Source organism: Gracilinanus agilis, chromosome 2 (assembly GCF_016433145.1).
Source record: "Gracilinanus agilis isolate LMUSP501 chromosome 2, AgileGrace, whole genome shotgun sequence".
Classification (NCBI taxonomy): domain Eukaryota; kingdom Metazoa; phylum Chordata; class Mammalia; order Didelphimorphia; family Didelphidae; genus Gracilinanus; species Gracilinanus agilis.
The window spans coordinates 105,852,286-105,866,713 of NC_058131.1; the positions used below are offsets into that span (position 1 = coordinate 105,852,286).

The 14,428-nt window shown below is 37.4% G+C and overlaps 1 protein-coding gene across 1 annotated transcript in view; it reads left to right on the top strand.

The window, feature by feature from the left end:
- The window catches only part of EML6 (EMAP like 6), a 301,241-nt gene that overhangs the window by 180,345 nt on the left and 106,468 nt on the right, over positions 1-14,428 (top strand). Inside the window, exon 7 of the mRNA XM_044659473.1 lies at positions 11,743-11,944. Coding sequence (XP_044515408.1) covers positions 11,743-11,944 — 202 coding nt within the window. The remainder of the gene's footprint in view (positions 1-11,742; positions 11,945-14,428) is intronic.

Consider the following 14,428-nt stretch of genomic DNA (forward strand, 5'->3'; position numbering starts at 1 on the left):
TTGATCCATTGGGCACCAGAGAACAGGTAGAAACTGCAAAGAGGCAAATGACACCTTAGCTGCACCTTTACAGGAGGTCCCTGTAGTGTTTATTACTTTTGTCTAACAGTTTATTACAGTAAATGGAAAGAATCTGTAAAAATGTTAACATAAAAACAAGATGAATCAATAAAACTTTTTTTTTAATGGAGCCTTAAAATAAGGAAAAACTTCTTAAGGATCAGAATTGCCCCAGAGCTGAAATGAGTTGCCTCAGGACGTGGTGGGCTGCCCTCCTTGGAGGTCTCCAAACCCCTTCCTGGGGTTACTGTCAAGGGGATTGGTTTGGGAGTCCAGGTGCTAGAGCTAGCTCCCTGCCAACTTGCATTCCGTTATTCTGTAATCTCTCGAGCTACCCCCATCAGTCAGGAAAATTCTATTTCATGCATTCCAAACGCTGTTAGAGATAGAGACGGAATGGCTAAAGAAGAGCCTGATAAAACACAAAAGCTTCAGAATACAGAACAAGAAAAGAAATAAGGAACCTGGCCCCTGGGAATTGAAGGATGATACGTGCTGCTATTCCTCCCAAGCTTTAATAAGTTGCAAAGGATGCTGGAAGCATGGCTTGCCTCAGACCCTGCTCTGAACGGAAAGCAAGGATAAGGGTGTGGAAAGGGTTTGTTAGACGCGAAGCAGTAGGAGCGGGAGTCTAAAAAAAATAAAGGAGGTTGCTCTTTCGCGCCATCTGCTGGCCAGCTCTCCATAGCAGAGACCCGGACAGTTCTTGAAAAAGAAACTGGCACACAGGTTCATGTTAGCAATGAAATATTTTCCAAGATATGTTGGCACCACATCATTTCAACGAAATGTTCTTAAAATGCCTTCAGTTTACACTGCTACAATATAGACAGCAGGATGGTTTTTCTAGTGAAATGTAGTTTAAAATTAAAATCATCCCTAGACTAGCGTGCCGCCCAGACACCAAGATGATCCACAAAATTCACCATCTGATTTATAATCCAGAGGTGATGACAAGAAATGAAAACGACCTTGATGCACGTCCCAAGGAATTAGGATTCAGCTCCTGTAGAAAGGGGCATGTTAGTTCATGTCAGCAACGAAATATTTTCCTGTTTTATGAAAATATATAGGTTATAAAACTGAGCAACTGATTTTTTCCTTTCTTTCCTCAATATTTGTATACTTCTAACTGAATTCCAAATAAAATCCCTTTATCTTATAATTTGTCAGAGCAGAAACAGGAAGAATACAGTCATTTCCGAAAGTAACTGTTAGCTTTGTCATGCCTCCTAGGAAAAATAGGTTTTATATCTTCCTCGTTTAATATCAGAATAGTTGAAAATTGACTTCAATATTTAAAGATGATATTGCCAGAATCTCTTGAGAATTTCATGCCTCCCAAAAACTTCTCTAGGTTATTTCTATATGAAAGAACTTCCTTTTAAGTAGGTGCCCAAGCCAGCCTTTTCTTTCCTCCCCAGAATGCACTCAGAATTTCCTCTATCATGCCCCTGGGCCAGGTACCCATCTCTTCTCTTCTTTTGTTTCCTTTTATTTCTTTTACTAAATTTTTTATCCATAAGGTTCATTTTTGTAAACAAGTAATCTCATAAAACCAAAACCCCCCAAACATAAACCCAAATAAACAATCCTTTAATAATATATATAATAGGGGGCAGCTGGGTAGTTCAGTGGATTGAGAGCCAGACCTAGAGACAGGAGGTCCTAGGTTCAAATCCGGCCTCAGACACTTCCCAGCTGTGTGACCCTGGGCAAGTCACTTGACCCCCATTGCCTACCCTTACCAATCTTCCACCTATAAGTCAATACACAGAAGTTAAGGGTTTAAAAAATAATAATAATAATATATATATGATAAATAATGATAATAAACAAATGCTTTCATCTGTATTCCAACTCCAACAGTTCTTTCTTTGGAGATGGATATCAGTTTCCTTTTAGAATATAAGTTCCTTGAAAGCAAAAACTGTCTTCCCTTCTACTTGTATTTCTATTTCCATTGCTTAGCACTATTCTTGGCACATAGTAAGTGCTTAATATATGCCAATTGACTGGCTACTACTTCTACTAATAGCTAGTATTTATATAGTGCTTAAAGTTTACAAGACACCTTATAATTCTTATCTAATTTGATCCTCACAACAACCCTAGGTAGGTACTATTATTGTCCCAGTTTTACAGATGAGGAAACTGAAGCAGGCAGTAATTAAGGGTCTAGGGTTACACAACTAGGTAAGTGTCTGAAGCTGAATTTGAACTTGGGTCTTCCTGACTTTAAGCCCAGTGTGCTCATATGGGCTCTTGCATTTAGAAAGCTACTGCTTAAATTTCAGAGGGAACCAAGATAAGGTATTAGAAGAATATAAATAAATGTGACAGGACATTAAAACATTTATAGTTCTAATTTGGAAGAAATTCACACCTAGCAGATTGGCTAACATGACAGCAAAGAAAAGTAATAAATGTTGGAGGGGATGTGGCAAAATCGAGACATTAATGCATTGCTGGTGGAGTTGTGAATTGATCCAACCATTCTGGATGACAATTTGGAGCTATGCTCAAAGGGCTTTAAAAGACTATCTTTCCTTTGATCCAGCCATACCACTGCTGGGTTTATACCCCAAAGAGATAATAGAGAAAAGACTGTTGGCAAAAAATTGGAAAATGAGGGGATGCCCTTTGATTGGGGAATGGCTAAACAAATTGTGGTATCTGTTGGTGATGGAATACTATTGTGCTAAAAGGAATAATGAACTGGAGGAATTCCATGTGAACTGGAAAGACCTCCAGGAACTGATGCAGAGCAAAAGGAGCAGAGCCAGGAGAACATTATACACAGAGACAGATACACTGTGGCACAATTGAATGTAATGGACTTCTCTAATAGCAACAATGCAAGGATCCAGAATAATTCTGAGGGATTTATGAGAAAGAAGCTATCCACATCCAGAAGGAGAACTGTGGGAGCAGAAACACAGAAGAAAAACAACTGCTTGATCACATGGGTTCAATGAGGATATGGTTGGGGATGTAGCGATGACCCTAGTGCAAATATCAATAATATAGAAATAGGTCTTGATCAATGACATATGTAAAACCCAGTGGAACTGCACATTGGCTATGGGAGGGTTTTGGGAGGAGAGAAGGGAAAGAACATGAATCATGTAACCATGGAAAATTTTTCTTAATCAATAAAATTAAATTTAAAAAATAGAAATAACAGACGTTCACTAAGTACCTGAATTGTGCACAACACTAAATATTAGGTGCTAGAAATACAAGGACGAAAATTAAACTGTCCTCATCTTAGAAGAATTTCAATTCTTTGGAGACTGAATCCTGATTTCTCAAAACATACATCAAGGTAATTTTGATTACTTATAATCATCTCTTGATTATAAGTCAGTAGACAGTGAATTTTGTGGATTATCTTGGTGTCTGGAAGTCTTAGACTGGCCAACATTAGAGCCAGGCAAAGAGGGACATGATTGTGAGTATCCTAGCATGAATGCATGTGGGTGGATGAGTGTCTCTGACTAAGAAAGGATAGAATACATCCTGCTGATTAAGTAAAGTAGGCAATGCAAATGTAACAGTCCTCCGGAAACCTCCTCCTCTTCCCCCCACCCCAATGACTTAAACTAGTTATTTGGCTCATCCACTTAGTGTGACTAAATTGGTTTACCTACTGTGAGGTGACACATTGGAAAATTCTTTCTGGTTCTTTATTAGAACTCTGAAGAAATCCATCCTTGCAGTCTGGAATAGATTTTGTAGATTAGACCTAGAATCCAATCCTAATGTGATGTTGGCACCTTTGGATGGACAATAAATCTCTTTTTGTTCCTTGATAACAAGGTGAAGTGCTAGAAGTCATACAGAGAATCAGCAGTGCTGACACCAAAGGAAGCTATTGAATATTTAAAGTGCAGTTATATTGAGGACTTAAAATTTGTACAGTTATATATGAATACGTAGCGCATATAGGAAGCGTATGCTAAGGAAATGCTTTATAGTTTTTGTTAATATATAGATAAAAATATATACACACACAAGAATTATCATCACATTCTATATACCTGAAATACCCTTCTCTTTTCTCAATATAAATAACTCCTAGTCTTCCTTCAAAGTCTAGCTCAAATCCATCCTTCTCTATGAAGCCTTCCCTGAATTCACCTGTTCCCTGTGATCTCTTCCTTCACTGAACTCCAGCAGTCCACACTATTAGTTTAGCAATAATTATACCATATACTACTTTGTATAGTCATTTATCTTTTTATATGTATATGCTCTCTCCTCAATAAGTACAATGGGAAAAGCTCTGGCTGTTGATTGAGAAGATCTGGGTTTGAATCCTATGCCTCTCAATGACCTTGGGAAACCTAACCTCTCTAGTCCTCACAATCTTCATATATAACTCAGTTGAATTCAATAAACAGTTATTATGTGCTAAGCACTGTTTTAAGTGCTAGAGATGCAAAAGAAAAAGGAAAACAGTCCCATGGAGTCTAAACCAAGCATAGATAATGATTATATAGAGTTAGGCAGAAAGTCAGATCCCACCACTCAATAAAGAAAAGCTTTGGGAGATGTTTAGTGCTCTATCATCCAGCCCTCCAGACAGAGGGAAGAGGAAGCTGAGGGAATTGAGAAGGTATTGGGCCAAAAACATAAAATGAGGGGATTAGACTAAACTCTGAGACCCCTACTAGCTCTAGATCTGTGACCTTATGAGCCTGTGACCTAGACATCTTAGAATCTCTCTTTGCTTCTAAATAACAAGACTGAAAGGACTATGTCTTATTTCCTTTGGTTTTCCCAGAACTTTTCATGGAGCTTTGCATACTCTAAATACTCAATGAATATTGATTTTTGTTTCTTGACTAGATGTTTATATTGATGGTGGAATATACTTAAGCATCAACTATTGGTCTCAGTTGGTTTGTTGGTATGCCTAGTCTTTACTATGAAAATTCTGGAAGACAAAGTATTACATTGATGTAACAAAATTATATAAAAGAATAGACATACAAATCCATCCTGAGGGTGATTCTGTATATACAAGCATTTATATCAATAAAATGGCATTAGATACCTCCCTGGAAGGGGAGAAAAGGAACGATCATTTATTAAGTCCCTTTTATGAGTCAGGTACTTTTATAAGCTAAGTACTTTACAAATATTATCTCATTTGATTCTTGGACACTACTTTGGGCATAGCTAAGCTTACTTTGACATCAAATCATGCAGGCAGCCCTAAATCTTATAATATACTACTTTGTATAAGTCAGGGTACTATTATTTAAGTTGAATACAAAGATAAATAACAGTGGAAAGGTCAATGGATTTGAAGACAGAAAAACATAGGCTCAAATCTCAGCTTTCTTGCTGACTGACCTTGAGAAAATCAAGAATCTCAAGGTTTTTCTTCCCCTAGTCCTTCTTCCCCTCAGTACTTAACCAGGTCATCATCCATAATCTAGATTTATTCTCATCCCTTCAAATCTTAAACCATTAGTGAACCAGTTTCACTATACACTATACTTTACTCTTGAATCTCTTGCTCCCTTGTCCTATCACTGCTTGTATTTTGCCAAATGCCAATACTGAATTATACCCTCCATGCAGCCCTTTTCGTTCTACTCCTTTACTACTGAACTGACCTAAAGGAAGTACTGTGCTGATTGAATACAATGCAGATTTCTATTATCCAGTCTCATCTGCAGCAGAACAATTGTTTTAGTCCTCCCTAATTGATTTCCTACCCCACTCTTCACACTTTTTTTTTAAATTTTAAAATTCTGTTTGATACATTAAAATACCTAGACATCTCCTTCTCCCACTACCCTCCTAACACTACAGAAGTCATCATTTGACAAAACGAAATGTGTATATGTAAAACTATGTTTTGCTTGTTTCTATTTATTATTTCTTTGGAAGTGAACATATACGAGTTATTCTTCAAACAATATTTCTGTTACTGTATATAATATTCTCTTGGTTCTGCTCATTTCACTCTTCATAATTTCATGTAGGTCTTCCCATTTTTTTAATTAATCTGTTCCTCATTTTTATGACATAGTAATATTCCATCATAATCATAAGCCACAATTGGTTTAGCCATTCTCCATTTGATTGCTTTTCCAAACCCTCTCTTCTCACTAGAAGCTTCCCACAGCATCTCCTCACTGAAGACCAAAAAAAAACCATCTGTTTCTTCCATTCCACCTCATCTCACCACAACTTGGTATCACCCCTAAGTATTTCCTCTTTATGAAGAGGTACCCTTTCTCATCAAGGCCAAACCAGGTATCATATCTCATCCTCTCCTATCTTCTCTGGCATATTTCTACCAATAACATCTCATTTCTCTCTGTCTCATCTTTTGTCCCTATTTTCCTTCCTTGCTACCAATACACACAAACTTGCTCAACTCTCTCCCAACCTTAATTCCTCCACTAAATTCTCTCATCCCTGATAACTATCATCTTCTCAGACAAACTTCTTGACAAAACCATCCATACCCAGGTCTTCATCACTCAACTGGAACTACTCTCCTCCAAGTAATTAGTGATCTCTTAATGGTAAAGTCTAAAATCTTTTCCTCAGTTCTTTACAGCAGTATTTGACCCTGTCAACTACCATCCACTCCTGGCTATTCATTGCTCTCTAAGCTTTTCCTTCTCTTGGTTTTCATTCTGTCTATCAAATTGCTTTCTTTCAGTCCCTTTCGCTGGCTCATCATCTATGTCGTGTGTGTGTGTGTGTGTGTGTGTGTATGTGTGTGTGTGTGTGTGCGCGCGCGCGCCTCCAGATTCTGTCTTGTCTTTTCTCACTATTCTTTCATTTGGTAATTGTATCATCTTTGATGAGTTCAATTATCATCTGTATATTCAAACAGTTTCTTTTTCCTAAACACTTGCATCAATCAGTCAAACAAACCCTTATTAAGCACTTAATAGGAACTGGGTTAAGTGTTAGAGATACAAAGGAAGGTAAAAACAGTCTCTTGACCTCATCAATGTACATTCTAATCAAAGAGAAAATATGTAAAAAAAAAAAAACAACTGGGTATATAAATGATCTATGCAGGCAATTGCAAGGTAAGCTGAAGAAGAAAGCATTAACCGGTGGGGAGACTGGAAAAGGCCTCCTGCAGAAAGTGAGATTTGAGACTAAGACTAAGAAGGGAAGGGAAGAAAGGGAAACTATGAGGCAGAGCAGGAAGAGGACATAACATTCTAGGCATGATAGACAGCCAATGCAAAGGCACCATATTATATTTAAAATACTGGGGGAAAGCCTCTCTTGCTGGATTGTAGAATCTTATAGGAGGTAAAGAGTAAGAAAACTGGAAAGGTAAGAAGAGTCAGGTTGTGAAGAACTTTAAATGCAAAATAGAAGAGTTTGTATTTGATCCTAGAGGCACTAGGAACCCACTAGAGTTCACTGAACAGGAGAGTAGCATATATTCTATATTTTAGAAAAATCACCATGATAACTAAGCAGAGCATGGCTTAGAGTAGGGTCAGACTTGATACAGAGTTCAATTAGAAGGTAATAGTCCAAGGGGGCAGCTGGTTAGCTCAGTGGAGTGAGAGTCAGGCCTAGAGACAGGGGTCCTAGGTTCAAACCCCGCCTCAGCCACTTCCCAGCTGTGTGACCCTGGGCAAGTCACTTGACCCCCATTGCCCACCCTTACCAATCTTCCACCTATGAGACAATACACCGAAGTACAAGGGTAAAAAAAAAAAAAAAAAGAAGGTAATAGTCTAAGTGAGAGGTGATGAGGGGTCTGAACTAGGATGATGCTGTGATAGTAGGGAAAAGGGATGTATACAAGAGTATATAAAAAGTGTAATGAAGATATAAATGTAAAATTTGGGAACTGATTATTTAGATGAGATGAGAAAGAGTAGAGCAGAGGACGGAGCCAGAATTTTGGACCTTGGTAACTGAAAATGGTGGTGGCCTTGGCAGTTATAAAGAAGTCTGGAAAAGGGTAGAGTTTGTTGTATTTGAAATGTCTATAGGCTTCTAGTTTGTGATGTCCAAAAAAACAGTTGGTGATGTGAGCTTATAGCTTAGAAGAGAGGCTAGGGCAGGATCTATAACTCTTGAAATTATCTGTATGGAGATGACAATTAAGCCTATGAGCACTAATGAAATTTCCCAAGTGAGGTAAGGTATATTGAATAGAATAGAGAAGATAGCCCAGGACAAAATCTTGTGGAAAATGCCCATGGTTGGTGGGCAGGACATAAATGAAAAACCATCAAAGGAGCCTGAAAGGGAGTTGTCACACAAGAGAGATTAATTAAACAAAAACCTAGGAAAGAGAGAATGTCCAGAATGAGATGATGGCCAAAGTGTCAAAGACTACAGAGAGATCAAGAAGGAGAATTGAGAAAAAGCTATTGACAGATCTTTAGTAACTTTAAAAAACTTTAGTAACTTTAAAGAGCAATTTTAGGTGAATGAGGTCAGAAGCCAGATAACAGAAGATTTAGACTTCATGTTGATTATTTCAAACTGCATATCCCAAAAGCATCTTACGCTCAAATATCCAAATTAGAATTCATCATCTTTTTCTCAATATCCATCCCTCTTCTGAACTTCTCCATCACTGTCCAGGGTACCACCGTCCTGCCAGTCATTTAGGCTCATGACTGGTATCATCCTTGACTCCTCACTGTAACTCATATCTTTGTTGTTGTTGTTGTTGTTATTGTTCAGTTGTTTTTCAATCATATATGACTCTTTGTGACTCCATTTTGGGGTTTGTTTGTTTGCTTTTAGTAAAGATACTGGAGCAGTTCGCCATTTCCTCCTCCAGGTCATTTTACCAATGAGAAAACAGAGTTAAAAAGTTAAGTGACTTGCCCAGGTTCACACAGCTAGTAGCTTCTGAGGCTGGATATGAACTCAGAAAGATGAGTCTTCCTGATTCCAAGTCTAGTACTCTATCCTCTGTGTCACCTACCCACCTTCCCACATATCTTATCCGTTGCCAGACCTTGTCATTTCTTGCCCCACAACATTTCTTTCATACACCTCCTTTTGTCCACTCACCCAAGTACCACCCAAGTTCAGAGTTCACAGTCATCTCTGACCTGGGCTGTAGCACCTATCCTCTTCTTGCCTTTCCAGTCTTCTTGCCTGTGAACTCCCCTCAATATTTTCTGCTGTTGAACTCTGCTGGCCTCTATGCTGTCGCTCACCCTGGACGCTCTATCTCAGTGCTTTTTCTCTAGGTGTCCCCCGTACCCAGAATACTCTCTCCTAACTCCCACCTCCCCAAATCTGTGCTCGCCTTCATGATTCAGCTCCAGCGCAGCCTTCTACAGGTGGCCTTCCCTGGTCCCCTCCAACCACTAGTGCTCTCCCTTCCAAAGCTACCTTGTATTTATTTATATGTATATTGATTACATATTATATAATTATCAGATACATAATTATATTCTACATAAGCAGTTTATATTGCTATATATGATATATAAATGCTTATTATGTATCTAGTGTTTACTTCTATGTTTTAGAAGGTAAACTCCTTTGAGGCAGGACCCTGTTTTATTTTTGACTTCATATCCCTAATCCTTACTGCATTGTCTCACATTTGAGATACTTAATAAAATCGACACTTGCTGAATGATCTCTAAAATGGCTAAGGATACTTACATTGCCTACCTCACAAGAGTCCCAATGAGGCTCACGCTTTGTAAACTTGCAAGTGCTGTATGACCATGAGTTATCATTATGCTTGTACTTATTGTTCTAGGAACTTTTATTCTACTAGGATGTTTATTATTTAAGTTAAATTAAATTTAAAATTTTTAATTAAAAAATTTAAATTGTATTTAATGAACAAAATATGTATTTAAGGGGTGAAGATCTAGATGAGAGGCTCTAAGTCAGTTGTATTACAGTAGACAAGAGCACCTAAACAGAGTTAGAATAATCCCTTAGCTATATGCCCTCTGACAAGTCCCTTATCTTCTAGAACAGTGGTTCCCAAACTTTTTTGGTCTACTTCCCCCTTTCCAGAAAAAATATTACTTAGCCCCCTGGAAATTAATTTTTTAAATTTTAATAGCAATTAATAGGAAAGATAAATGCACCTGTGGCCATCAGTGCCCCTCTGGATCACTGCAGTACCCACCAGGGGGCGGTGGTGCCCACTTTGGGAATCACTGTTCTAGAACCTCAAACTCCTCATTAATAAAATACATTGATATGTGCACTGTTTCCTTCCTAGGAATGGTTTGGGGGGAAAAGCATTTTATAAACTATTATGGTTTTTATATTAAAATATTATTTATATTAAACTATTAATATAAAATATGACATTTTACATTAAACTATGAATGTGAGTGGTCATGATTATTAGGGGTAAAAGGAAGGAGACCACTTTGGGCCAGCCAGGCTTTCAGAAAGGCTAGATGGAGAAGGTGACATTTGAGCCCAGCTGTGAAGGAGAGGCTGCATAGAATCTCAGAGTGGGCAGGAACCTCAGAGGTCATTAAGTCCAGCCTGTACCTGACAAATGGTCATTCAAGTCTTTGCTTGAAGACCTCCTGGAATGAGGGCACCATTTTACCTTTTAAGGCAAAACATTTCCCTTTTGCATGGGTATAATCTCATTATGTGGCGATGGCAGAGAGAGGACATTCCGGGCTTAGGGAAGGTGATAAGCAACAAAATATTATGGGATTAGATTTCAAGAGTTCTAATTACTTAAATTTCTGGCAGACATATACCCATAAAAGAGCTTCTGCTAATTTAGAACCAGAAGGATGCACTTGAACCATGGGTACACAGATCCTTTTAAAGCAAATCTTGCAGCCATTTAGTCAGTGAACTATTCCTTTGTAGAATAAAATTCTCAGAGACAAATGTTTGATGATATTTTGAGCCTGAAATTAGTATTTCATTTGCATATTTTTGGGACACAAAGCATCTGTTTACCCATCACAATGACAATATGTTACAATAAAATTCATGCTAAATCTGCCTAAAATGATAATAGGCTCTGCTAAAGTATATCCCATGTATACCTTATTAAAATATTAATACCCAGCATTGTAAATAATTCTTCATAGAAAATCATAAGGAAATGATTTAAAAGATCATTGGGGGGGCAGCTGGGTAGCTCAGTGGATTGAGAGCCAGGCCTAGAGACGGGAGGTCCTAGGTTCAAATACGGCCTCAGACACTTCCCAGCTCTGTGTGACCCTGGGCAAGTCACTTGACCCCCATTGCCTACCCTTACCAATCTTCCACCTATAAGTCAATACACAGAAATTAAGGGTTTAAAAAAAAAAAAAAAAAAAAAAGATCATTGGGTTTTTATGAAGAAAGACTTCCCATTATCTTTTAGCTAACCTTCAATTTAAGATGGACTGGCATATGTTGTAAAAACTTAGAGCTATTTCAAATCAGACAAGAAACAGACAAAAGTTTGTTGTATAGTCATCAGAACAAGAAAATATTTTCAAAAAAGAAAATACTCTTCAAAGCCAGGAAAATGGTTAGAAGAATATTTGAGTGGGATTCTAAAAGACTTTCAGGCCTTTTATTCTCCCATTTGTGGCTATGGTTTGCTTATGCTCGATACAGTGATTCTCACACAATATAGGATGTACTTTTAATGTTGGATATATTTCATTTTGACTTATCTTTTCAACCAGAGTAAAAAACGATTTTCTTCTTTGCCAGGTTTGTCCATCCGTAGTGTTTGCTGGAAAGCAGATCGACTTTTAGCAGGTACACAGGACAGTGAAATATTTGAAGTGATAGTGAGAGAAAGAGATAAGCCGATGCTGATCATGCAAGGTCACTGTGAAGGGGAGCTCTGGGCTCTGGCTGTCCATCCCAAGAAACCTTTAGCTGTTACAGGCAGTGACGATCGATCTGTCCGGTAAGGCTGCTCCTCACTAACTCTGTCACCTTCTCAATTCTACCACCTGCTCACCTTTGATTCCCAGCTTCTCTTCCTCCCATCTCTCATTTCCTTAAAAAGAAAAGTAAACGTAAACCTACAAATACAGATGTTAAGACTGCCAACTCAAGAACAGTTCAACTTTTTGCTGGTTGCAGTTGCCTCTCTTTTGGAAATCTCATTGCCTTTTACCCTAAAATGAAGGTTTATTCAGTCATTTAAAACCAGAGGAGAATGCATTGGTAAACAACTGACAATGCAAAAATTGAGGTCAAACTTCTAAATTTAATCTGCTTTATTAACGTTTTGTCCATCATTTTTTTTAAGTCAAGACAATCTACATAACAATAGATTTATCCTTGATTTATATAAATTTGATTATTTAAATAAATTTATTTATTTTATTTAAATAAAAATGATATAAATGCTAACACTGAAATTTACAATATAATTTACCATAATTGTCTTCACCAGCTCCAGCTCACCCCTGAAGCCCTTTTGGATTTCCAAATCCAAAGGGTCAGATCCAATCCCAAAGAGATATTGTAGGCTGAAATCCAGCTCTCTTTCTTTTTGAAGACACTCAACTAATGCTCTGACAGAGCCATATTTTTCCCTTGGACTTTTGATATTCTACAGTGTGTCTCACAGTAATTGATGGGCTCCAATTTTATCTCAATATATCCTTCAAGTAGAGCCTCTCTCCTCATTAATCATCATTTAGAAGTTTAACTTAAAAGTGTTCTTCAACACACACAGAGCATTTATTCTTATTAATTAATTAACATGTATGACATTGAACATTGGCCTAAAATTGAGAGTAATAATATCAGATAACATTTAGGTAGTACTTTTTGGTTTGCAAATAATTTTACAAATATCATCTCATTTGATCTTTGTGGCAAGATGTTGCTATTATTATCTCCATTTTATATATGAGGGAGGCAGTCAGAGATTTAGTGACTGGCCTGGGCTGCAGAAGCAGTAAGTACCAAAGATCAGATTTAAAGTCAGGTCTTCCTCACTACAGACCTACTTCTCTTTTTCTCTCTACTGCTTCCTACCTGCCAGCTATTATTAAGAAAACAGAGTCTATCTGATAAGGCGAAGAGTTTTCTTGCAATGGATTTCTTACATTTTTAATACAGAAAATGACATTATAAAAAATAAGTATGTCAAACTCAGAGAGCCTACAGTTTTCTGAAGAGTGAATAATTGGTCTATTAAATCAGAGCTGAGGGCAGTTATGATGTTTGTTCAGCATTTTTTGCTAACCTTTGATTGTGACCAGTGGAGAAAGCCAGAGAATCATTACTTTTGGGCTCTAAATGTAAATTAAGATTTGTTTTGTGTCTCTTTTTCTGCCAGTCTGCATCTAATGTGAACTCTTTTAGGGTCCTAACGAGATATTCATTTAAACCATGTTCACAATTTCTACAGAACACCAAAGTCTCATCAGTTCCTACAGTTAAAATAGAGGGTTAGTTCATTCATTTTGTAGGTTAAAATATGAACTAAATGTTTACTTTGTTTACAGTCACTTTTCTCCACTGATTTCCTTTCCCCCGTGTTTCTATCTCTGCCTCATTCCTGGCTCTTTCAAGCCCACCTAAAACAATAGTACCCAGGGCACTTAAAGCATTGAAATATTCCTTTTGGTTCATTTTGGGCCCAGCACAAATTGACTAGGATTATGGATTTTGGACCAGAGTAATAGAGATAACACCAAAATTTGTGAGAAATTTGACCAGCACAGACTTGATGAAGTATACAGTCAAAAGTCTATTAGTCATAGCATGATTCCCACCTTGCAATCAAGATGCCCCCAGTAATTTAGAATGGCAGAACACGTTGAAAAAAAACTTTGATACAAGTGAATTGTGGTCCTTTCCTCTATATTACACATGAATATACTGAAATATTAGATCAGCACTTCTTATTGAAGGGCTCTTGATTAGGCATAATTCTGGATGTGTTTTGTTTTGTTTTGTTTTTGCTTTTTGTTTTTTATGTCTCCTGTGGCTATCATTGCTGAATACTATGCTATATGTGCCCCTTGAGTTCTTCTACTATTAAATAGTAGCTTTGCTAATTTGCCAATAATGTTAGATCAATTCTCTTTGGATAGTCCAGTCATTGATGGCCTCCATGGAACTGTTCATCAAGATTCTGTTGATATAATTATGAGTATAGAACTTTCTGTAGTCAGGCTTAAGACTATTTTGGATAGGTGTGTCATTATTCCCTTCGGTAACTTTCTTACATAAACATAATTAAATCATCAGTTAAGTTCCCTATCTTAAAAGTATTTCTTCTTTAGGGTGTTTTCAATAAGATCCATATATGTATTTTAATCAACATGTGTCCAAATAAACAAGCAAATTAGCTCCATGTCTAACCTAAATCGAAATGTAACTATCTACTTTTGTTCCTTTAAGTCCAAGATTTTGACCATGCATTTAT